The sequence below is a fragment of the Schistocerca cancellata genome, chromosome 1, assembly GCF_023864275.1.
Source record: "Schistocerca cancellata isolate TAMUIC-IGC-003103 chromosome 1, iqSchCanc2.1, whole genome shotgun sequence".
NCBI classification, from domain to species: Eukaryota; Metazoa; Arthropoda; class Insecta; order Orthoptera; family Acrididae; genus Schistocerca; species Schistocerca cancellata.
Genome location: NC_064626.1, coordinates 348,563,054 through 348,586,256, shown reverse-complemented (window position 1 = coordinate 348,586,256; position 23,203 = coordinate 348,563,054). Strand labels below are relative to the sequence as shown.

Below are 23,203 nucleotides of genomic sequence, written 5' to 3'. Positions count from 1 at the left end.
CCAATTTTACGTAAAAAATTTTACGTAAACAAGCATTAACTCCACCACAACTCCTGCAGCTGCTAAAAATTTTATTTTAGACACTACTATGGCAATGACAATACAACACGCCCTCTTGAATCATCTAGTTTTTGGGTCTATGGAACGAAAAGTGAATCTAATCTAATTTAAACAAAATTAAAGTGTATACTAGTGCTTCCTTGTCTACAGTCGTATACGAAATCATCTGCGTGCAACTCATTTGACGCATCCCACAAACATTGTACAGCATGTGTGTAGCCTTAACCTCAATAGATTGTAATCACCTTGGTATGTACCAACGATTTTTACCTCTTCTGGCTAGTTCTCATTCCGGTTTTCAGTGTTGGTACTTATGTAAAGATTAGCGTTTGTTTTTGGCAGAGCGAGATAGATTTGTTGTTGTTTACATGAAATTTGTGTACAGTATTTGATAAACACTATGTTTAAAAATACATTCCAGAGTGGCTTCTTGTCAATTTTATATAGTATCGGGAGTAAACCGCTACAGATATGGGACAAGAAAGTCAGGAATGGTCATATAAAGAGAATAACAGATAATGACATCCAATCTTTAGTTTTGGAAATAGTTGGTTCTAACGTAAGCACAACGTATATAACGTGCCCAGCAGACCCGAAAAAAACTCTGGGTATTAAGTTGCCGTTCCTGGTCATGATAATAAAGAATTTAAAAAAATATTTTACATTTGAAGTTCAGGTGAGTTAAGTACTTACTGTCTCTATTTATCTTATTAATTTAACCGATTTAAAGGTGTGTTACCAATTCCACCCAGACGATAACTATAATCATTTAATCACTGTGCAATGATCTGTGTGATAACAAACTACTTTTACTGTGCGAAAGAGTTCTAGTGTTTAATCTTCATTTGAACTAAGAAGGGATTCTTTTGACAGCTACCCTGTGTGAAGGCTGTTTGATTTTTACAAACATTATACTTGCCCCTACCGTTACATGCCATGCTTTTACTTTCTGGAGGTTTTGTCAAAACAGTGACACATTATCTTTGGTGTGCTACGCATGTAGGAGTGTGTGTCCAAAAATTTCTGACTTTATTTAAATATTGTGTACTATGTATATAATGTGATAGTGCCTGTCCCACACATGAAATCTTGGTTGTAGTGACAGACTGATTTGTAGATTAGCCCATGGTCAAGGTTATGTGGAAAGGCGACTACTTTGGTTGGAAGTTGGCGAAGTCAACAGTGTGAATACAAAATAAATGTTGTGGTAAAATTCTGATATATACTGGAACCTGATGTCTGTGTTAGTGCTATATTTAATGTCCTGTGCAAAATCGCCAAAGAAAGGAATATATGCAACACAATGAGAAGAAGAAGAAGAATAAGGGACACTTTAAGAAATAAGGCAATAAATTCTATGATACTAGAGGAAGCTGTAGAGAGTAAAAACTGCAATGGAAGACAAAATTTGGAATACATCCAACAAATAATTGAGGATCTATGATGCGAGCGTTACTCTGGGATGAAGAGGCTGTCGCAAGAGAGGAATTCTTCATGGGCCATGCCAGAGCAGTCAGAGGTTGGATAATTTTATGATTCAAAACAATTAAGAAGATGAGGCTTTGATAAATTAAAAGAACCAGAGGTTGTTGAAAGTTTCATAGGGAGCATCAGACTGAAATGGGTAAGGAATGCAGCAGAAGAGGGATGAGTAGCTGTGAGAGATGAACTAGTGACGACAATGGGCCATAATAGGCATAGTCCATATCAAGTCAGGCAGGCTAGGAAAAAATCTTGCCTTTATAGTCTTGGATGTTATTGAATGTTAAAATGAAGGACCAAGTAAGGAAGAAATATTTCTTTGCTTTCTCCAAAAACATTTCTGCTCCGTTATACATCCCGCCAAAGATGACACTGCGCATACCATTTTGAAGATGTGAATTGTGGAAAAACTTTTAAAATGTTGTACCTATCTCTGGAACAGTTCTAGATATGGTCTTGTTTTTTTTTGTGAAAGATAATTACATTATGATTACAAAGAAATCCTCAATTTGGACTTACCTGTCAAAGTTCTTTTACTATATTATTCTGAACTTTTTAAAAATAATATATGGATTTTATTTCAGATACGTCAATCGATAAAATTTTGATTTTTTTCTGTTGATTAGTACCATATTGTTCTTCATTCCCTGAAAAGGAGAGCTTCCACTTTTTGGCTGAACGTGTTTTACAAACAATTGAAATTTTTGCCATACATAAAACTTGTTATACTACCACATTATCACATAACAGGCCCATAAAAATCAAAACAAAATTTTAGTTTTGAAGTATTAGTAAGATACTCATTTTTCAAGCATTTTAAATGGTTCCAAAATGTATGTGAAAGGTCCAAAGACTTAAAGGTTTCAATTTATACAAATTTTGTGCATTCTGTTTTGTACTGAAAGTAGCCAGTCATTAAACAAAAAATGTGTTTTGCTGTTTCAGTATCTTGCTTTGATATAGAGTGATGCCTTCCTGTTGAACCAGTAGGAACTGGAGCACTCTTCTTCAGCACTCTGGAGCAATCTTCAAAACATTGTGGACAGGAAGTGAGCACTGATGGCGTTGTTGCTGTTCTTCAGCTGGAAACATATATCTGACCACTGGTCCATGTGGTAGCATGAAGGTCACTACAATTCATTTAACTCATAATTGGTGTCTATAATCTCACAGTCATACACACACGCCACAACCATCCCCCTTCTCAGATTGTGAATCTGAATATTATTCTGCTGTTTCTGAGTTGTTGGCCGAACAAACAAAATTTCTTCTTTGTTGCTCTTTAAAGTGCATGCAATATGAGTTCGTCCATCACTTTATAAGTCCAAAAATGTGTCTTCTGAATTCCTTCCACAGGAGTAGTTTGTTTGGACCATTCTTCTTTTTTCTGTTCAAGGAATTCTTTGATTTCCTCTTTGGACAAAAGAATAAGGGCTGTGGATGTGTAAGATTTCACAACTCTCGTAAAATCCTCAGCATTCTGAATCACAGCTGTATTGGGTCTGGAAAGATTATGTTTTGTAGCATGGTGCTTCAGCAGTCCTCTTACACCATCACAAGGCCCCTTTCTGTGTCCAGTCGCACTGTATACCCAGTCAGTTGGTACAAATGACTTACTCAATTCAAACAGCTGGTAATGATTTTTAGAATGACTGGGAGCACCATCAGAAATAATGATGATCTTCTCTGCCCGTTTGCAGTTGAAGAATTTTGTGCATTGCTAGCAAAGCATATGCTGAATCATGTCCTCTGTCATAACTTATAACTTCAACACTTGTGGTCTTCTTTTGAAAATATGTCACTCCTGTAAAAATTGAAACCTGGTCGTTACTCCAATAATACCCTTGTACTTCTTGTGGGAGAGTTACAGACCAGTTCTCAGCAAAATCACAGTGAAACACCAAACATAGTTCTTTAGTCTGTACACACCCTTCCACCTCTGCAATGTGTTGTTGTTACAATTTCTTCAGGTGCTGGTGTGTTACTGCTTTCGCTGACCATTTACCAAGTTCATCAGTGAAAGTATCAAAGGAAACAGTTTTCTTAATTAGTTTATTTTCCTCCCATGTTGCATATGTAATTTCTGCAGAGTTACCTGCTACGTCTTCCAGGCCAAGTGTCTGTACATCTACATCTACATTTATACTCCGCAAGCCACCCAACGGTGTGTGGCAGAGGGCACATTACGTGCCACTGTCATTAACCTCCCTTTCCTGTTCCAGTCGCGTATGGTTCGCGGGAAGAACGACTGTCTGAAAGCCTCTGTGCGCGCTCTAATCTCTCTAATTTTACATTCGTGATCTCCTCGGGAGGTATAAGTAGGGGGAAGCAATATATTCAATACCTCATCCAGAAACGCACCCTCTCGAAACCTGGCGAGCAAGCTACACCGCGATGCAGAGCGCCTCTCTTGCAGAGTCTGCCACTTAAGTTTGTTAAACATCTCCGTAACACTATCACGGTTACCAAATAACCCAGTGACGAAACGCGCCGCTCTTCTTTGGATCTTCTCTATCTCCTCCGTCAACCCGATCTGGTGCGGATCCCACACTGATGAGCAATACTCAAGTATAGGTCGAACGAGTGTTTTGTAAGCCACCTCCTTTGTTGATGGACTACATTTTCTAAGGACTCTCCCAATGAATCTCAACCTGGTACCCGCCTTACCAACAATTAATTTTATATGATCATTCCACTTCAAATCGTTCCGCACGCATACTCCCAGATATTTTACAGAAGTAACTGCTACCAGTGTTTGTTCCGCTATCATATAGTCATACAATAAAGGATCCTTCTTTCTATGTATTCTCAATACATTACATTTGTCTATGTTAAGGGTCAGTTGCCACTCCCTGCACCAAGTGCCTATCCGCTGCAGATCTTCCTGCATTTCGCTACAATTTTCTAATGCTGCAACTTCTCTGTATACTACAGCATCATCTGCGAAAAGCCGCATGGAACTTCCAACACTATCTACTAGGTCATTTATATATATTGTGAAAAGCAATGGTCCCATAACACTCCCCTGTGGCACGCCAGAGGTTACTTTAACGTCTGTAGACGTCTCTCCGTTGATAACAACATGCCGTGTTCTGTTTGCTAAAAACTCTTCAATCCAGCCACACAGCTGGTCTGATATTCCATAGGCTCTTACTTTGTTTATCAGGCGATAGTGCGGAACTGTATCGAACGCCTTCCGGAAGTCAAGAAAAATAGCATCTACCTGGGAGCCTGTATCTAATATTTTCTGGGTCTCATGAACAAATAGAGCGAGTTGGGTCTCACACGATCGCTGTTTCCGGAATACATGTTGATTCCTACATAGTAGATTCTGGGTTTCCAAAAACGACATGATACTCGAGCAAAAAACATGTTCTAAAATTCTACAACAGATCGACGTGAGAGATATAGGTCTATAGTTTTGCCCATCTGCTCGACGACCCTTCTTGAAGACTGGGACTACCTGTGCTCTTTTCCAATCATTTGGAACCTTCCGTTCCTCTAGAGACTTGCGGTACACGGCTGTTAGAAGGGGGGCAAGTTCTTTCGCGTACTCTGTGTAGAATCGAATTGGTATCCCGTCAGGTCCAGTGGACTTTCCTCTGTTGAGTGATTCCAGTTGCTTTTCTATTCCTTGGACACTTATTTCGATGTCAGCCATTTTTTCGTTTGTGCGAGGATTTAGAGAAGGAACTGCAGTGCGGTCTTCCTCTGTGAAACAGCTTTGGAAAAAGGTGTTTAGTATTTCAGCTTTACGCTTGTCATCCTCTGTTTCAATGCCATCATCATCCCGGAGTGTCTGGACATGCTGTTTCGAGCCACTTACTGATTTAACGTAAGACCAGAACTTCCTAGGATTTTCTGTCAAGTCGGTACCTAGTATTTTACTTTCGAATTCACTAAATGCTTCACGCATAGCCCTCCTTACGCTAACTTTGACATCGTTTAGCTTCTGTTTGTCTGAGAGGTTTTGGCTGCGTTTAAATTTGGAGTGAAGCCCTCTTTGCTTTCGCAGTAATTTCCTAACTTTGTTGTTGTACCACGGTGGGTTTTTCCCGTCCCTCACAGTTTTACTCGGCACGTACCTGTCTAAAACGCATTTTACGATTGCCTTGAACTTTTTCCATAAACACTCAACATTGTCAGTGTCGGAACAGAAATTTTCGTTTTGATCTGTTAGGTAGCCTGAAATCTGCCTTCTATTACTCTTGCTAAACAGATAAACCTTCCTCCCTTTTTTTATATTCCTATTAACTTCCATATTCAGGATGCTGCAACGGCCTTATGATCACTGATTCCCTGTTCTGCGCTTACAGAGTCGAAAAGTTCGGGTCTGTTTGTTATCAGTAGGTCCAAGATGTTATCTCCACGAGTCGGTTCTCTGTTTAATTGCTCGAGGTAATTTTCGGATAGTGCACTCAGTATAATGTCACTCGATGCTCTGTCCCTACCACCCGTCCTAAACATCTGAGTGTCCCAGTCTATATCTGGTAAATTGAAATCACCACCTAAGACTATAACATGCTGAGAAAATTTATGTGAAATGTATTCCGAATTTTCTCTCAGCTGTTCTGCCACTAATGCTGCTGAGTCGGGGGGGTCGGTAAAAGGAGCCAATTATTAACCTAGCTCGGTTGTTGAGTGTAACCTCCACCCATAATAATTCACTGTAAAGACAATCCTCCTTTCCCAGGGCAGTCACCACATTCTTGAAACAAACAAGTATCTCACTTTACGTCACAGACTAATAATGACTTAACATTCCCAACCAAGGTGTCATATGTCATGTGCTCCAGTAAGTAATTCAAAGTTACCACACAAAGTTCAAAATTTGTGCAGTACACACATACAGAAACACCTCTTGGTGGGTGTGGAACTACCCACTTAGGTCATAGTGCATAAAATTTTGATCTTCCACTATGTGAGGTTGTATAGTTGCTCTTATAAATTGCAAAAGTTTCTTTAATACTGCCAGTCATGTACCTCTTCACTTTCAAAACTTTTTGACCTTCCACTGTTAAAGTGTCTTTTTTTTGTTGGCACTCTGGTGAGAACAGTGCGATTTACCTTCCAGATACAATGAGTGCACTATTTGAACTTGAGCTATGTCTACAGGGTGACCGTAATAGGGATCTGGTCTTCCAAAGACTCCATTTACAGACCTCACATTTCTTGATTTCTCGACCATGTACTTTGATACTGATGGAATGTGGTTCAAAATTGTTTTCTTTGAAAATGTCTCTGGAATAACAGTTAAAACTTGCACCTTTTCACTGTAGGATGCACAACAGCTGAATGGATATTTGTGAAAAATTCCTGGCAAGAGGTGCAGGAGTGCTTTGGTTCATTTTCTTCTAAAGATGGAATTTCTACTTTGAAGAGTCTGGCCAGTTTTGCTGTAATGTATTCATCCATAGCTTTAGTAATTTCTCTGTGTTTTCATGATGCATAGAGCTTATGACTCAGCTTCACAGACCACGGTTTCTTAACAGGACTAACGCCTACCTCTGTAGTTGACTGATTCAAGGTATTTAATTCTTTCTCTATTGATACAAAATCTGCGTCATCTGCACCATGGAAGGCTTCACCTTGTTCAGATACTATGATTGTTGTGCTGTCAAAACATTTAGAACATAAAAAGTCATCACTGGAAACATCTTTACTTAGAAAACAGAGTCTTCAAATGATAACACTTATTCCCAACCTGAACAAAGTCTGTTTTTTTTTTTTTTTTTTTTGTTTGTCTTATATATCACTCTTTTTCTGGATATGCAAACAGTCAGCACACTTCACTCTCCTGTGGTCCCAGTCAGAAGACATTTCAAACATTCCTTTTCACAAAACACACTGCAACTGTGTCAACTGGCAAATTCCTCATGAAAACACAGAACTCACTGGATGGTCTCAGATTTCTTAGAGGCCTCCTCAGTAAACAAATTAGCACTGAACAACTACAATACAGAAACCTGCAATGACTAACCACTAAAAAGAAACTGACAAGAAGTGTAATAAATATCTGCAACAGTGAAAGTGAAAAGAAATAACTGGAACAAAGAAAATGATAAGAAGTAACTGCAACAAAGGCAATAGAAATAAACATTGAACAAAGAAACTAGTAAGAAACAACTTCAGTGAAAAAAAAACGATTTTTTAAAATAAAACCTGTCCAACTTAAAAGTGGAAGCTCTCATTTATAGATAATATACTACTACATGGTATTAATCAACAGAAAAAAGTCTAACTTTTCTGGATTGGCATATTTGAAAAAAAATTTTTTCTATAAATTATAAAAAAATTCAAAAGGCGACAGTAAAAGAACTTTGACAGATATGTCCAAATGGAGGGTACCATTGTAATAATAAAGCAATTATCTTTCAAATAAAAAAAACTCTAACAAAATATCTATAACTGTTACAGAGATACAGCATTTAAAAAAGTTTTCCAAAATTTGCATCTTCAAAATGGTGTTTGCAGTGCCATCTTTGGAGGCCTCTATCTCGGGGCAGGAATTTTTTTGGAGAAAACAAAAAAATATGTGTTTCCTGCTTACTCCTGAATTTTAACATACGCTAAATTCAATAACATCCGAGACTATGGAGGTAACTCCCCTGCCTGAAGTGATATGGATTGTGCTAATATAAGTAAAAAGACAAAGACCAAGTACAAATCCTTAAATCACACACAACATGTTGAATACAACCGATAAAAAGAGGAAATATAAAAATGCTTTGAGTGAAGCAGATAGTAGGGAATACAGTCTAATAATGAGATTGACAGAAAAAAAATTAAACAGAGCATTGGAGAAAAGAGAAACCTCTGTCTGAATAATAAAACTCAGATGGCAAGATGGTTATTAGCAAATAGGGGAAAGTTGAAAGCTGAAACGAGTACATTGCAGAACTTCAAGGAAAACAAACTTGAAGTCATTGTTACAGAGGGTGAAGAGAAAGTGGGTGAGATGTAAGTAGATGACAGTTCCACAGAATTATTGAGCTCCTTGGGAGAACATACTATAACAAAACTATTCCAGCTACTGCTGTAATCATGATCTTCAGTCCGAAGACTGCTTTGGTACAGCTCTCTCAGGGTGTGTACGACCCGGGACAACTGGGAGATTTCGGAAAAACCTAGGAATTTTGTCATCCGGGAGAAAACCGGGAAAAACCTGGGAATTTTTTAGAATTCCGGGAATGTTTCATTGTTTTAGTTTTCAGTTAAATTTTTGTGACTGGTAAGAACCAATTCTTCAACACAGAATATTACTGTATCCCGCTTCTGCAGGATAATACTGCAGGAACAAAACATTAACAAGAGGAAGAAAAAACGAAAATAAAACTTAAGTCGCAAAGGAAATCCGTCATATACAACAACAAAACATAGTGCTCATACAAGCGTCTGCCAACAGTAAAGTGTGTCAAAGGCTTTAGAAAGACTATGCAATGATTCATTACGACAAATTGCCTCCGATGAACGTGACATAACAGCTGTTGACATTAGATTCGTTTGAGCAGTTGAGTCGCATATGGGTAGTACCTTCTCCTGCTTCTGGCTACGGATGTGTGGCTGGGCGCCACTATCTAGTATTGCCCCGGTTCGGAAATATCGTAGCACCAGGGCTGATGCACAGAGCAGTCTGAGTTGTGGTGGGGAGGTGGGTAGTCTCCACATGACCTGTGTTTACGTATAGTGATTTTGCTGTTTCCTCGTCATTTATTACTCTCACATCAAATGAAAACAAAACGGACTCTGTGGCCGGGAGCTATCAAATGAATTAAAATACTTTCGCATAATTATGGAAGGCTACAATATGTTATTATTTTCAGGTTTTATTTCCACCTTTCTGACAGTCAAGCATTAATCACCTTGCAGAACGATGAAGTTATTTTTGTCGCCTTGCTAAAGAGATTTGGCTTTTATTAATCTTTTGTGCTGAGACAGTCAATTTATTTGAAATGAAGTGTTTAATTTCACACTGTTGGCTAGTTTCATTTGTTCACTGCATTTCATGTGCACGTTTTCCGTCTTGTAGCTCGAATGGCATTATGCCATAATAAAGAACCAAACATGAGATAATACTGTACTGGTACACGAGAAAATTTACATCCAAATCTGGACATACGAATGTGCACTTTAAGCCCAATTATGCATTTTAGGAAATTCCAGTGAACTTGAAGTGTCCTCTGATGTCTTGTTTCTTTTGTGACATAATGCAAGATCTTTTAATGTTTTATACATACGAACATACGGGCTTCCTGTGTCATCATAGCTGCGCAAGAGCAAAGGTGCCTGTTATCTGGCACTCTCTGGCAACTGCTGAAATGAATAAGTTTCTAACAGGTCACGGGAAAACATTGTGAATGGTGGTTTGAAAAGCGTTACTTTCGAAGTAAATTTCCTTTTACACAAGATGAACTACACTCCTGGAAATGGAAAAAAGAACACATTGACTCCGGTGTGTCAGACCCACCATACTTGCTCCGGACACTGCGAGAGGGCTGTACAAGCAATGATCACACGCACGGCACAGCGGACACACCAGGAACCGCGGTGTTGGCCGTCGAATGGCGCTAGCTGCGCAGCATTTGTGCACCGCCACCGTCAGTGTCAGCCAGTTTGCCGTGGCATACGGAGCTCCATCGCAGTCTTTAACACTGGTAGCATGCCGCGACAGCGTGGACGTGAACCGTATGTGCAGTTGACGGACTTTGAGCGTGGGCGTATAGTGGGCATGCGGGAGGCCGGGTGGACGTACCGCCGAATTGCTCAGCACGTGGGGCGTGAGGTCTCCACAGTACATCGATGTTGTCGCCAGTGGTCGGCGGAAGGTGCACGTGCCCATCGACCTGGGACCGGACCGCAGCGACGCACGGATGCACGCCAAGACCGTAGGATCCTACGCAGTGCCGTAGGGGACCGCACCGCCACTTCCCAGCAAATTAGGGACACTGTTGCTCCTGGGGTATCGGCGAGGACCATTCGAACTGTCTCCATGAAGCTGGGCTACGGTCCCGCACACCGTTAGGCCGTCTTCCGCTCACGCCCCAACATCGTGCAGCCCGCCTCCAGTGGTGTCGCGACAGGCGTGAATGGAGGGACGAATGGAGACGTGTCGTCTTCAGCGATGAGAGTCGCTTCTGCCTTGGTGCCAATGATGGTCGTATGCGTGTTTGGCGCCGTGCAGGTGAGCGCCACAATCAGGACTGCATACAACCGAGGCACACAGGGCCAACACCCGGCATCATGGTGTGGGGAGCGATCTCCTACACTGGCCGTACACCACTGGTGATCGTCGAGGGGACACTGAATAGTGCACGGTACATCCAAACCGTCATCGAACCCATCGTTCTACCATTCCTAGACCGGCAAGGGAACTTGCTGTTCCAACAGGACAATGCACGTCCGCATGTATCCCGTGCCACCCAACGTGCTCTAGAAGGTGTAAGTCAACTACCCTGGCCAGCAAGATCTCCGGATCTGTCCCCCATTGAGCATGTTTGGGACTGGATGAAGCGTCGTCTCACGCGGTCTGCACGTCCAGCATGAACGCTGGTCCAACTGAGGCGCCAGGTGGAAATGGCATGGCAAGCCATTCCACAGGACTACATCCAGCATCTCTACGATCGTCTCCATGGGAGAATAGCAGCCTGCATTGCTGCGAAAGGTGGATATACTCTGTACTAGTGCCGACATTGTGCATGCTCTGTTCCCTGTGTCTATGTGCCTGTGGTTCTGTCAGTGTGATCATTTGATGTTTCTGACCCCAGGAATGTGTCAATAAAGTTTCCCCTTCCTGGGACAATGAATTCACGGTGTTCTTATTTCAATTTCCAGGAGTGTATATGTGAGAATGTACGATGAATTTCTTAAAGCACAGAGCGTTTGACTCTCAATTAGAAATCAACTTTTTGTAGGCGACCATCTAGAAGAATTTCGAGCCCAGAAGATCAGACATTTACGTCGTTATTAAAAATTTTACTGGCACATTTGTGTGATATATCTTAAAGTGTAACAGGCGCAAAAAGATCAACAATATATGTAGAAGCTTAGCTTTGCTTGCAGCTTATTAATCTTCGAGACTACGATTATATGTGAAACCTCTGTTTTTCTTGTAGCAACACTATGTTTATTAATTTAAACCATCAACTTTTCTTATTTGTGTGTTAGCGCTACTTAAGAGTGATCTTGCTATTGGTTGACTACATCACGTGTCTTATGCTGTCATCAGCTGGCGAGATCACATGACATGAGCTATGACTGGCTTACAAAAGAAAATGCGTCGCAATCTCGATTTCAATGCCTTGGAAAGTAACATGTGGTGTTTGGTGGAATTCGAGTTTATATCTTCGTAACACGAAAAAATATGCAGTGTACATGTTGCTGCTGCACATCAAAGATCTGTCATGTGCAAGTCTCTTCATCTCAGCATGACTCCTCCAACCTACATCCATTTGTATGTGTGGGATTATCAAAAGCTGTGATTTCGTTCATCTACTTTGACCTGTGACATGATCAGGATGATGGACATGCATAATATTTATCTCCAGCTATAAAATGAAATGTACAGGACGCCCATGGGAAATAGGGAGTTTTGGATGGGCACAAACTAAATGTATGACAGTAAGAATAAGAACACAATTCCAAAACAGATATCAAGCACGCATAATTCTCAACATTCAATACAACAATAAAATTCAAAAATAAAAACTGTTGGTATTGTAAATTTCACTTGACCCATAGGGAGTCCTCAATACCGGGCACCCACACAGAAGTCAAAAACCTAGTACCTCATTATTAGCTATTATAGCTGCCCCTCGAACCTTCAGCTTTGTACTGTAACTCCTATTTCAAAAGTTTCTATTCCCTTCTTGTCTGAACTGTTTATCATCTATATTTTACTTCTTTGCAAGGCTACTGTCCTAACAGATACCTAGAGAAAAGACTTCCCCACATTTAAATCAATACTCGGTCTTAAACTGCTTTTTGAGAAATGCCTTTCTTGCCGTTGCTAATTTGCCTCTTATATCCTCTCTGTTTTGACCATGATCAGTTATTTTCTGCCCAAAGAACAAAACTCATTTCCTATTTTGTCTCATTTCCCTCAGTTTTGTTCTATTTAATTTGAGTGTTTTCCCTTAATGTTGTTACTTTTGTTGAAACTCATCTTATAATCTGTTTTCAAGACACCATCTATTCTGTTCAGCCCACCTTCCAAGTCCCTTGTCATCACTGACAGAATTACAATGTCATCACCATAACCCAAAGTTTTTATTTCTTCTTGAATTTTAATTCCCTTTTCAAATACCTCATTGGTTTCCTTAACTGTTTGTTCAATGTACAGATTGAATAACATCGACGGTCAACTGCACATAATGTTGTTACTTTATACCTGTGTAAACAGGAAGCAAACAGATCAGTGACAATATTTCTTTTGTGTCTGTATTAGTTTTTGGAATATAGATTGTGCTAACAGACTGGTCTATAGCATATCTAGAAATCTGAGTTGGAAGGTGACAGTTTGTTAGTTGGGAAAGCCGACAAATGCAAATACAGAATCATAGGTGTGGTGGCGTACTAATCTTTAGCATAGTGTGAAGTCTAGATAAGGTAGAAACACAACAGGTCGTGTATAGTGAAGCGGTACTGAATGCTTCATTCAGTCCATTTTGGAGATAGGCTTCAAACCTGGCACACTACCTTCTCAGCTACTGCCGCCCTTTCATGTTCAATTATTATAACTGCAGTCAGATTTCTGTACAATTTGTAGATAATCATTTGTTCTTAGTATTTTGTCCCTGCTATCTTCAGAATTTCAACAAGTACATTCTAGTTAACATTGCCAAATGCTTTCTCTAAATGTACAAATGGTAAAAACATAGGTTTGCCTTTTTAAAATCTATTTTCTAAGGTAAGTCATAGGATCAGTATTGCCAGGTGCATTCCTGCATTTCTATGGAACCAAAACTGACTTCCTTGAGATGGGCTGCTATCTGTTTTTTCATTGTGTTGTGCCAGTATTTTGCCACCAAGACTTATAAAATGATGATCTGGTAGCATTCACACCTCTCAGCAGTGTTTACTTTAGAACTGCAGTTCTTACATTCTTCTTGAAGTCTAAGGGTGTTTCGTATATCGTACGTACTAGGTGGAATCTCCCCACGAACCGTGGGCCTTGCTGAGGTGGGGGTGATTTTCGCGCCTCACTATCAGTGATACACAGTTGTACTGTAGGTGCAACAACAGTGGAGGGGTATCTGTGTAGAGGCCACACAAACATATAGTTCCTGATGAGAGATATCAGCCTTTTCAGTAAGTGCAGGGGCAGGAATAACAGGACTTCTCCTTTGGTTAGTACAGGATTATAAAAACAGTATATCAAACAGAGGTAACACAGTAGAAGATCTAATATTGAATAATAAAATACGAATGTGTGTAAGCTAATACGAAAAGCCTCGTGAATGTGTTTTTGTAGCCAAGATAGTCCCAAAGCCAACATCCACCACAGTAGTACAAGTTTATATACCAACTAACACTCTAAATGATGATGAGATAAAAAAAATGTATAATGAGATAAAAGAAATTTTTCAGATAGCTAAGGAAGTTGAAACTTTTATCATAATGGGGTACTGGAACTTGAAAGTATTTAAAGGAAGAGAAAGAAAAACAATGGGAGAATATGGACTAAGGAAAAAGAATGGTAAAAGGTAAATTTTTGCACAGAGCATAATTTAATCACCACTAACACTTGGTTTCAGAATTATGTAAGTATGTTATATACATGGAGGAAACATGGAGATACCAGAAGGTTTCAGATCGATTGCTGAATGGTGAGATACAGATTTCAGAACCAGATTTTAAACTGTAATACATTTCCAGGGCTGGTTCTGGACTTTGACCATAATTTATTGGTTATGAACTTTAAATTAAAACTGAAGAAATTACAAGAAAAGGTAGTAAATTAAGGAGCTGGCACCTGGATAAATTGAAAGAAACATAGATTGTTGATAGTTTCAGAGAGAGCATTCAATGATTGACTGAAACAGGAAAGAAATACAGTAGAAGAACAGTGGGTAGCTTTGGAATGGCCACTAGAGTGCATAAGGTGTTGTTCATGTATAGTGTTCTTATCAGGCCTGGTATGTTACTTGAGGAATATGAATAGTGTCATATGTTGAGTGAGCACTGTGAAGGGCAAGTAGATGCCGCATACTCATATGAAACAGTGTTATTAGGACATGAGAAGAGTTCGGAAGGATTACATGGTGGGTCTCCATTTGATTTAATTGTTATTGCATGCAACATCCAGACGTGTGGGGCATTTAGGATGTGACAGTCACCTGATCTTTAATGCATGGAATGTGTTGGCAGGCTTACTCGTTGTTAAGAGTCTAGTCAACCATGTCTGATCACCACAAGGGAGGAGCACCAACCACCTTGCAATCTCTTTACATGTGCTCCTGCCCTCAAAACAAGTAATGGACTCCAAGCAATATTTTGTGTCGTCCCATGCTGTTAGTCAGAAATTAGAAGTAGTTGGATGAAGAATCATTGTGAGGTCAACGGAGGCGTCCGATCCCATCCGTCAGCTTTGACCTTGACGTAAGGGTGTTGTGGTGTGTGACACAATGATGGCGCAGAGTTTAGTTTATGAGTTGGTTGTGTTTGTAGATGTCGTCTTGTTGCATTACGCTGCAGTGTTTAGTTTGAGTTGCTTGTATTTGTAGATGTCGTCTTATTGTGGTTGGTGGTGTCCTCTGGTTGTGTGTGTAGGATCCAAGTGTTATGTGGTTTATTGGATTCATTTGAGTGTTGTTGGTCGCAGCGTGCAGTAATTTGGATTGCCTGTGATTGAAGAACGGAAATTAGTTTCAGTGAGTTATCAATTAATGTTTTTGTTTTGTTTCTGTGGTTGCTGTGTTGATTGGTGTTATTGGTTTGCTGTTTGTTGTGCGGTAAGGCGTTTAATTTATTTTGTGGCTTCTTTTGTCAGGTAAGGATATGACAGTGAAATTTCAGTTTGCGGTTGTGTGCTGAGATGGGGGAGGACATGATGTCCCTCAAAAAATTTTTGCAGATGTTTGAACTGCTAGCTGAAATAGTCAAGTACAGTATCTGTAAAGAAAATATGCGGTTGGCAAGAGTTCTGGCGTCTCGGACCAGGGACTTACATGTGGCAGTGCCAAAGGGATAATCTTTGGCACTCCATTAGACACGGTACCTGGTTTGAGAAGTCTATGTTGGCCATGAGATAAATTGTTTTGATGACTTGTTATTTTTGTTATAGATTCTCCATCAGTTTTTGTGCGCATGAGACTGGTGTGAGTGAGAGGACAGTTTTGGTTGGTTTTCTTGTTGTAGGGAAGTGCGTTCAAAATATGTGAAGCATGGAGGTAAGTTGGGTGGGCCGGGGATGCCGGTTGAGATAGATAAATCACAGTTTGGGAAGAGAAAATATGGGAGAGGTCAGTCTCCACTGGTTTATGGGTGTGGGGGGCCGTAATTTGGGGGGGGGGGGGGAGTGGGTATGCAGATTGTGTTTTCATTGTTTTGGAGGGGTGTATGAAGAGGGAATTGGTGGGGTTAATTGAAGAGTACATAGAGGTGGGGAGTACGGTAGTGTCAGATGCTTTTTCATCATATAGGGGGTCGAGGAAGTGGGGTTATGATCATTTAGTTGTAAATCACAAGAGTTCAAAAACTATGAAACTGGGGAATGTACTAACACAGTAGACAGTTTTTTTTTTGAGGGGGGGCAGGTAAATCAGTCATGGGGAGGGGAAAGAGGTGCTCTTCTAACCTGTAATCTCATTTAGGTGAGTACTGCAGGCAGAGGAATGTCCCTGGGGAGTATTGCATTTTTTGTGTCTTTTTAAGGGCTGTTAGTAAAAAGTACAGGCCAAGGATGGTTAGTTGAGGGGCTTTTGTATGTGGGGGGGGGGGAGGGGGAGTTGTTGGTAATGTTTGTGGATTTAGGTGGGTTGCATTGGGGGGTGACTGTTTCATGATTATGTTGCGGAGGATCTGTTTTGTTGCAGTTGTTTTTGCGTTGTAGTGTGTGATTGTGTTTCATTTATTTTTTTGTTTTTATTTGTTGGTGGATTTTTGTTTTTGGGGGAAGGGTGAAGTTTGGGAGGGGGGGTGGTTGGGGTTGGTAGGTTGTAGGTGATTTGGGAGGTGTTTTTTTCTTTTTGTGTGTGTGTGTGTGTGTGTGTGTGTGTGTGTGTGTGTGGCTTTGTTTGATTGGGGTGGCTGACCTAGTGTGTAGTGCCAGAATTTTTTCGTGGTAAGTAGTCGTTTTTCTTGGGTCTATTGTTCGTGAGTTGTGATGTTTTGTGGGTTTTTTCATGTGTTGTTGGTTTGGTGTTATTTATCGCAGGTGTAGGTGTTTGATGTTTTGGTATCGTCAACTGTGGTTGATTTATGTAGTTTAAGGGAAGTATCCAATTCCAATTTTTGTAGTTGGATATGTATTTTGGTATCGTGAGCTGTTGTTGACCTATATAGGTCAAGGGAAGCATCCATTTGCAACATGTCAGCTTAGCTCTGTGTGTTTTGATATCATCAGTTGTTGTTGACCTATATAGATCAAGGGAAATGTCCATTTCCAATGTATGTCATCCTAGGTGTGTGTGTTTTGGTATTGTCAGTTGTAATTGACCTATATAGGTCAAATGAAGTGTGTGATTCCAATTTCTATTGTTTCAGGTGTTGGTTTTGTGGTATCAATAGTTGTGATCTGATTATAATTTTTGGGTGTGTTGGTTTTTATTTTGTAGTATCGACAATTGTGGTTGAGCTATGTAGGTGAAGAGAAGTGACCGATTCATGTGGATATTGTGAGTATAGCAGAATGTGGGAATTTGTGTTGTTTTTCTGTCGTCGTTTTGTGTGTTTTGTGATCATGGTGTGTGTTTTTATATTTTTATATTTAGTTTGTCCCCACCCAAAAACCCCCAATTTCCCACACTGATGCAGTTAGTTTGACTATGCGTTAGAGGGAGATGTGTTTGTTGTTTTTATATGTATTGCTGTGTTTGTTGTTATGTTTATGTAATGACGACATAGGCACAATATTGAATATGTCGAGAATGGTCATTTCTGCCATATTGGTGACGTCATGAGTCAGAGCAGACGAGTGGAATTGGACAATTCTGTAATCCCATAATCATCCCATTTGTATGCTGTATTAACACTGCAACACAAATGAATGTTTTTGAAGTGTTCCTTGACCGGGAAGCATGGACTGTTGGTTAACGGTGTTCCATTGTGTCCAGTGATGAATCATGCTTGTGCACTACCTCGAATGAATGTTATTGGGGACTATGGTGGCAGCCTAGGGAGATTTCCCAGTCTTGAAATGCTTTGGACAATTACAGTAATGTTACTCCTGTCATTATGGTGTGAGATGCCATCCAGTATGACTTCAGGTCACAGCTGGTACTGATTAAGGGAATGTAGAATGTCATGGTCATCCTGTGTCCTGATATGCAAAGAAGGGAAAATAGAAGGTGGAAAGTAATATACAGAGGGGCTGAACAAAGAGATGTGAACTGGGAAACAGTAGTATAGAAAGGGAAGAGGAAGTAGAATTAAGTGAGATTGGTGATATGATACTATGAGAAGAATTTGACAGCTGATTGGAAGACTAGGAGTAGACAACATTCCCACAGAATTGCGGAGATTCTTGGGAGAGTCAGGCAAGACAAAACTATTCCATCTGGTAGTGTGGCTTCCTAGTTTTTAACTACAAAATATTCACATATGTTTCTAGTTATAAAAGTAGGTTATGATTCCAGAGCAAAGTGTTAAATTGTGACAGTAACAATGGTGGGAAAATGAATTCATTAGTTCACTGTTGTTGTGGTCTTCAGTCCAGAGACTGGTTTGAAGCAGCTCTCCATACTACTCTATCCTGTGCAAGCTGCTTCTTCTCTCAGTACCTACTGCAACCTACATCCTTCTGAATCTGTTTAGTGTATTCATCTCTTGGTCTCCCTCTATGATTTTTACCCTACACATTGCCCTCCAATACTAAATTGGCGGTCCCTTGATGCCTCAGAACATGTCCTACCAACCAATCTCTTCTTCTAGTCAAATTGTGCCACAAATTTCTCTTCTCTCCAATTCTATTCAATACCTCCTCATTAGTTATGTGATGTACCCATCTAATCTTCAGAATTTTTCTGTAGCACCACATTTTGAAAGCTTTTATTCTCTTCTTGTCTAAGCTATTAATCGTCCACGTTTCACTTCCATACATGGCTACACTCCATACAAATACTTTCTGAAACGACTTCCTGACATTTAAATCTATACTCGATGTTAACAAATTTCTCCTCTTCAGATACACTTTCCGTGCCATTGCCAGTCTACATTTTATATTCTCTCTGCTTCAACCATCATCAGTTATTTTGCTCCCCAAATAGCAAAACTAATTTACTACTTTAAGCATCACCCGATTTAATTCGACTACATTCCATTATCCTCATTTTGCTTTTGTTGATGTTCATCTTATGTCCTCCTTTCAAGACACTGTCCATTATGTTCAGCTGCTCTTCCAGGTCCTTTGCTGTCTCTGACAGAATTACAATGTCATCGGCGAACTTCAAAGTTTTTATTTCTTCTCCGTGGATTTTAATTCCTACTCCAAATTTTCTTTTGTTTACTTTACTGCTTGCTCAGTATACAGATTGAATAACATCGGGGATAGGCTTCAACCCTCTCTCACTCCCTTCCCAACCATTGCTTCCCTTTCATGCCCCTCAACTCTTATAATTACCATCTGGTTCCTGTACAAATTGTAAATAGCCTTTCGTTCCCTGTATTTTATCCCTGCCACCGTCAGAATTTGAAAGAGAGTATTCCAGTCAACATTATCAAAAGCTTTTTCTAAGTCTACAAATGCTAGAAACGTAGGTTTGCCTTTGCTTAATCTATTTTCTAAGATAAGTCGTAGGGTCAGTATTGCCTCACGTGTTCCAACATTTCTACGGAATCCAAACTTATCTTCCCCAAGGTCGGCTTCTACCAGTTTTTCCATTCGTCTGCAAAGAATTTGTGTTAGTATTTTGGAGCCGTGACTTATTAAACTGATAGTTCGGTAATTTTCACACCTGTTAGCACCTGCTTTCTTTGAAATTGGACTTATTATATTCTTCTTGAAGTCTGAGCGTATTTCGTCTGCCTCATACATCTTGCTCACTAGATGGTAGAGTTTTGTTAGGCCTGGCTCTCCCAAGGCTGTCAGTAGTTCTAATGGAATGTTGTCTACTCCCGGGGCCTTGTTTCGATTTAGATCTTTCAGTGCTCTGTCAAACTCTTTATGCAGTAACATATCTCCCATTTCATCTTCATCTACATTCTCTTCCAGTTGTATAATATTGTCCTCAAGAACATCGCCCTTGTATAGACCCTCTGTATACTCCTTACACCTTTCTGTTTCCCTTCTTTCCTTAGAACTGGGTTTCCATCTGAGCTCTTGATATTCATGCAAGTTGTTCTCTTTTCTCCAAAGGTGTCTTTAATTTTCCTGTAGGCAGTATCTCTCTTAACCCTTGTGATATGCGCCTCTACATCCTTACATTTGTCCTTAGCCATTTTGCACTTACTGTTGATCTCATTTTTGAGACGTTTGTATTCCTTTTTGCCTACTTCATTTACTGCATTTTTGTATTTTCTCCTTTCATCAGTTACATTCAATATCTCTTCTGTTACCCAAGGATTTGTATTAGCCCACTATTTCATCTCTCAAAGCAACCAATTCTTCTTCTACTGTATTTCTTTCCCCAATTCTTATCAACCATTCCCTAATGCTCTCCCTGAAGCTTTCTACAACCTCTGTTTCTTTCAGTTTATCAATGTCCCATCTCCTCAAATTTCCACCTTTTTGCAGTTTCTTCAGTTTTAATCTACAGTTCATAACCAATAGATTGTAGTCAGAGTCCACATCTGCCCCTGGAAATGTCTTACAATTTAAAACTTGGTTGCTGAATCTCTGTCTTACCATTATATAATCTATCTGATACCTTCTAGTATCTCCAAGCTTCTTCCATGTATACAACCTTCTTGCATGAGTCTTGAACCATGTGTTAGCTGTGATTAAGTTATGCTCTGTGCAAAATTCTACCAGACGGCTTCCTCTTTCATTTCTTACCCCCATTCCATATTCACCTACTAGGTTTCCTTCTTTTCCTTTTCCTACTATCAAATTCCAGTAACCCATGAGTATTAAATTTTCGTCTGCCTTCACTACCTGAATAATTTCTTTTATCTCGTCATACATTTCATCATTATCTTCATCTGCGGAGCTATTTGGCATATAAACTTGTACTACTACTGTGGTAGGCATGGGCTTTGTATCTATCTTGGCCACAATAATGTGCTCACTATGTTGTTTGTAGTAGCTTACCCGCATTCCTATTTTCCTATTCATTATTAAACCTACTCCTGCATTACCCCAATTTGATTTTGTGTTTATAACCCCATATTCCACCTGACCAGAAGTCTTGTTCCTCCTGCCACCGAACTTCACTAATTCCCACTATACCTAACTTTAACCTATCCATTTCCCTTTTTAAATTTTCTAACCTACCTGCCCGTTTAAGGAATCTTACATTCCACCCTCCGATCCGTAGAATGCCAATTTTCTTTCTCCTGATAACAACGTCCTCCTGAGTAGTCCTTGCCCGAGATCCAAAAGGGGAACTGTTTAACCTCCAGAATATTTTACCCAAGAGGACACCATCATCATTTAACCATACAGTAAAGCTGCATGCGCTCGGGAAAAATTACGACTGTAGTTTCCCCTTGCAGTGTTTGCAGTACCAGCACAGCAAGGCCGTTTTGGTTAGTGTTACAAGGCCAGTTCAGTCAATCATCCAAACTGTTGCTCCTGCAACTATTGAAAATGCTGCTGCCTCTCCTCAGGAACCACACATTTGTCTGGCCTCTCAACAGATACCCCTCCGTTGTGGTTGCACCTATGGTACGGCTATCTGTATCGCTGAGGCACGCAAGCCTCCCCACCAACGGCAAGGTCCATGGTTCATGGGGGGTTGACTAATAATCTACAATCATGGCACAGGAAACAGCATAAATATAGGGTACCATTGTTCTTTGGCAAGAAACTTCAGCAATTGGAAACTTAGGTTTGAAGCTGTTTTAAGTGAGTTGGAATTATTGAGTGTTTTGGAACAGCCGCACATGGAAGTGGAGGAGCCTGCTCTAGATGACATAGCTGAATAATTTTTTCACAGAAGAAGGCTCTTCTGAGAGAACATCTCAAAAACAACACGAAATCACAAACAATCCTATGAATTTCACACTATCTCTTGGGGTACCCCAATGACAAGGAAACTGCTCATGGTTTGCAGAATTCATTAACTAAAAATTTTGAGCAGAAAGGCATGACTTACCAGCTTTTGTTATAAAAAACAATTTTGCTTTTTTCAGAGGCAACAGAACATTTACGTAATAAATCTATTCCTTTGATGAATATAAAACAACTAAGAACCATCGACATTGCCGTTGGCAGGGAGGCTTGCGTGCCTCAGCAAAACAGATACCTGTACCATAGGTGCCACGGCAACGGAGGGATTTCTGTTGAGAGGCCAGACAAACATATGGCTCCTGAAGAGGGGCAGCAGCCTTTTCAGTAGTGACAGGGGCAACAGCCTGGATGATTGCTGATCTGGCCTTGTAACATCAACCAAACTGGCCTTGCTGTGCTGGTACCGCAAACACCTGAAAGCAAGGGGAAGCTACAGCCATTATTTTTCCCGAGGGCATGTAGCTCTACTGTATGGTTAAATGATGATGGCAGCCTCTTGGGTAAAATACTCCAGAGGTAAAATAGTTCCCTCTTCCAATCTCCAGGTGAGGACTACTCAAGAGGACGTCGTCATCACAAGAAACAAAACTGGTGTTGTATGGATCGGAGCATGGAATGTCAGATCTCTTAATCGGGCAGGTAGGTGGTAAATTTAAAAAGGGAAATGTACAGGTTAAAGTTAGGTATAGTGAGAATCAGTGAAGTTCGGTGGCAGGAGGAACAAGACTTCTGATCAGGTGAATACGGGATTATAAATACAAAGTCAAACAGGAGTAATGAAGGAGTAGGTTTAATAATGAATAAAAAAAGTAGGAATGCATATAAGCTACTATGAACAGCATAGTGAACGCATTATTGTAACCAAGATTGACCCGAAGCCCACCACAGTAGTACAAGTTTTTATGTCAACTAGCTCTGCAGATGAGAGGAGATTGAGGAAAGGTATGATGATGTAAAAGAAATTATGCAAATAGTTAAGGGAGCAGAAAATTTAATAGTCATGGAGGACTGTGATTCGATAGTAGGAAAAGGAAGAGAAGGAAAAGTAGTTGGTGAATGTGGACTGGGAGAAAGGAACGAAACAGGAAGCCACCTGGTAGAATTTTGCACAGAGCATAATTAAATCATCGCTAATGGTTTTTTTTTAAGAATCATGAGAGAAGCTTGTATTCATGGAAGACCTGGAGGTACTGGAAGGGTTCAGATTGATTATATAATGGTTATACAGAGATTTAGGAACCAGATTTTAAATTGTAAGACATTTCTAGGGGCAGATGTGGACTCTGACTACAATTTATTAGTTATGAACTGCAGATTAAAACTAAAAATGCTGCA

At 40.1% G+C, this 23,203-nt stretch overlaps 1 protein-coding gene across 3 annotated transcripts in view; it reads left to right on the top strand.

The window, feature by feature from the left end:
* Positions 1-336: 336 nt before the first annotated feature.
* Positions 337-23,203, top strand: part of LOC126173722 (cilia- and flagella-associated protein 20) — a 73,015-nt gene continuing 50,148 nt past the window's right edge. The window contains exons 1-2 of one of the 3 annotated variants that reach the window (XR_007535479.1): positions 602-736; positions 17,316-17,375. Coding sequence is in view for 2 of the 3 variants with exons in the window: in XM_049920980.1 (XP_049776937.1) it covers positions 461-736 (276 nt within the window). In the remaining variant the exon portion in view is untranslated. Of the gene's footprint in view, positions 737-17,315; positions 17,376-23,203 lie in introns of all 3 variants that reach the window. The other 2 variants (XM_049920980.1, XM_049920979.1) reach the window with 2 other exon arrangements.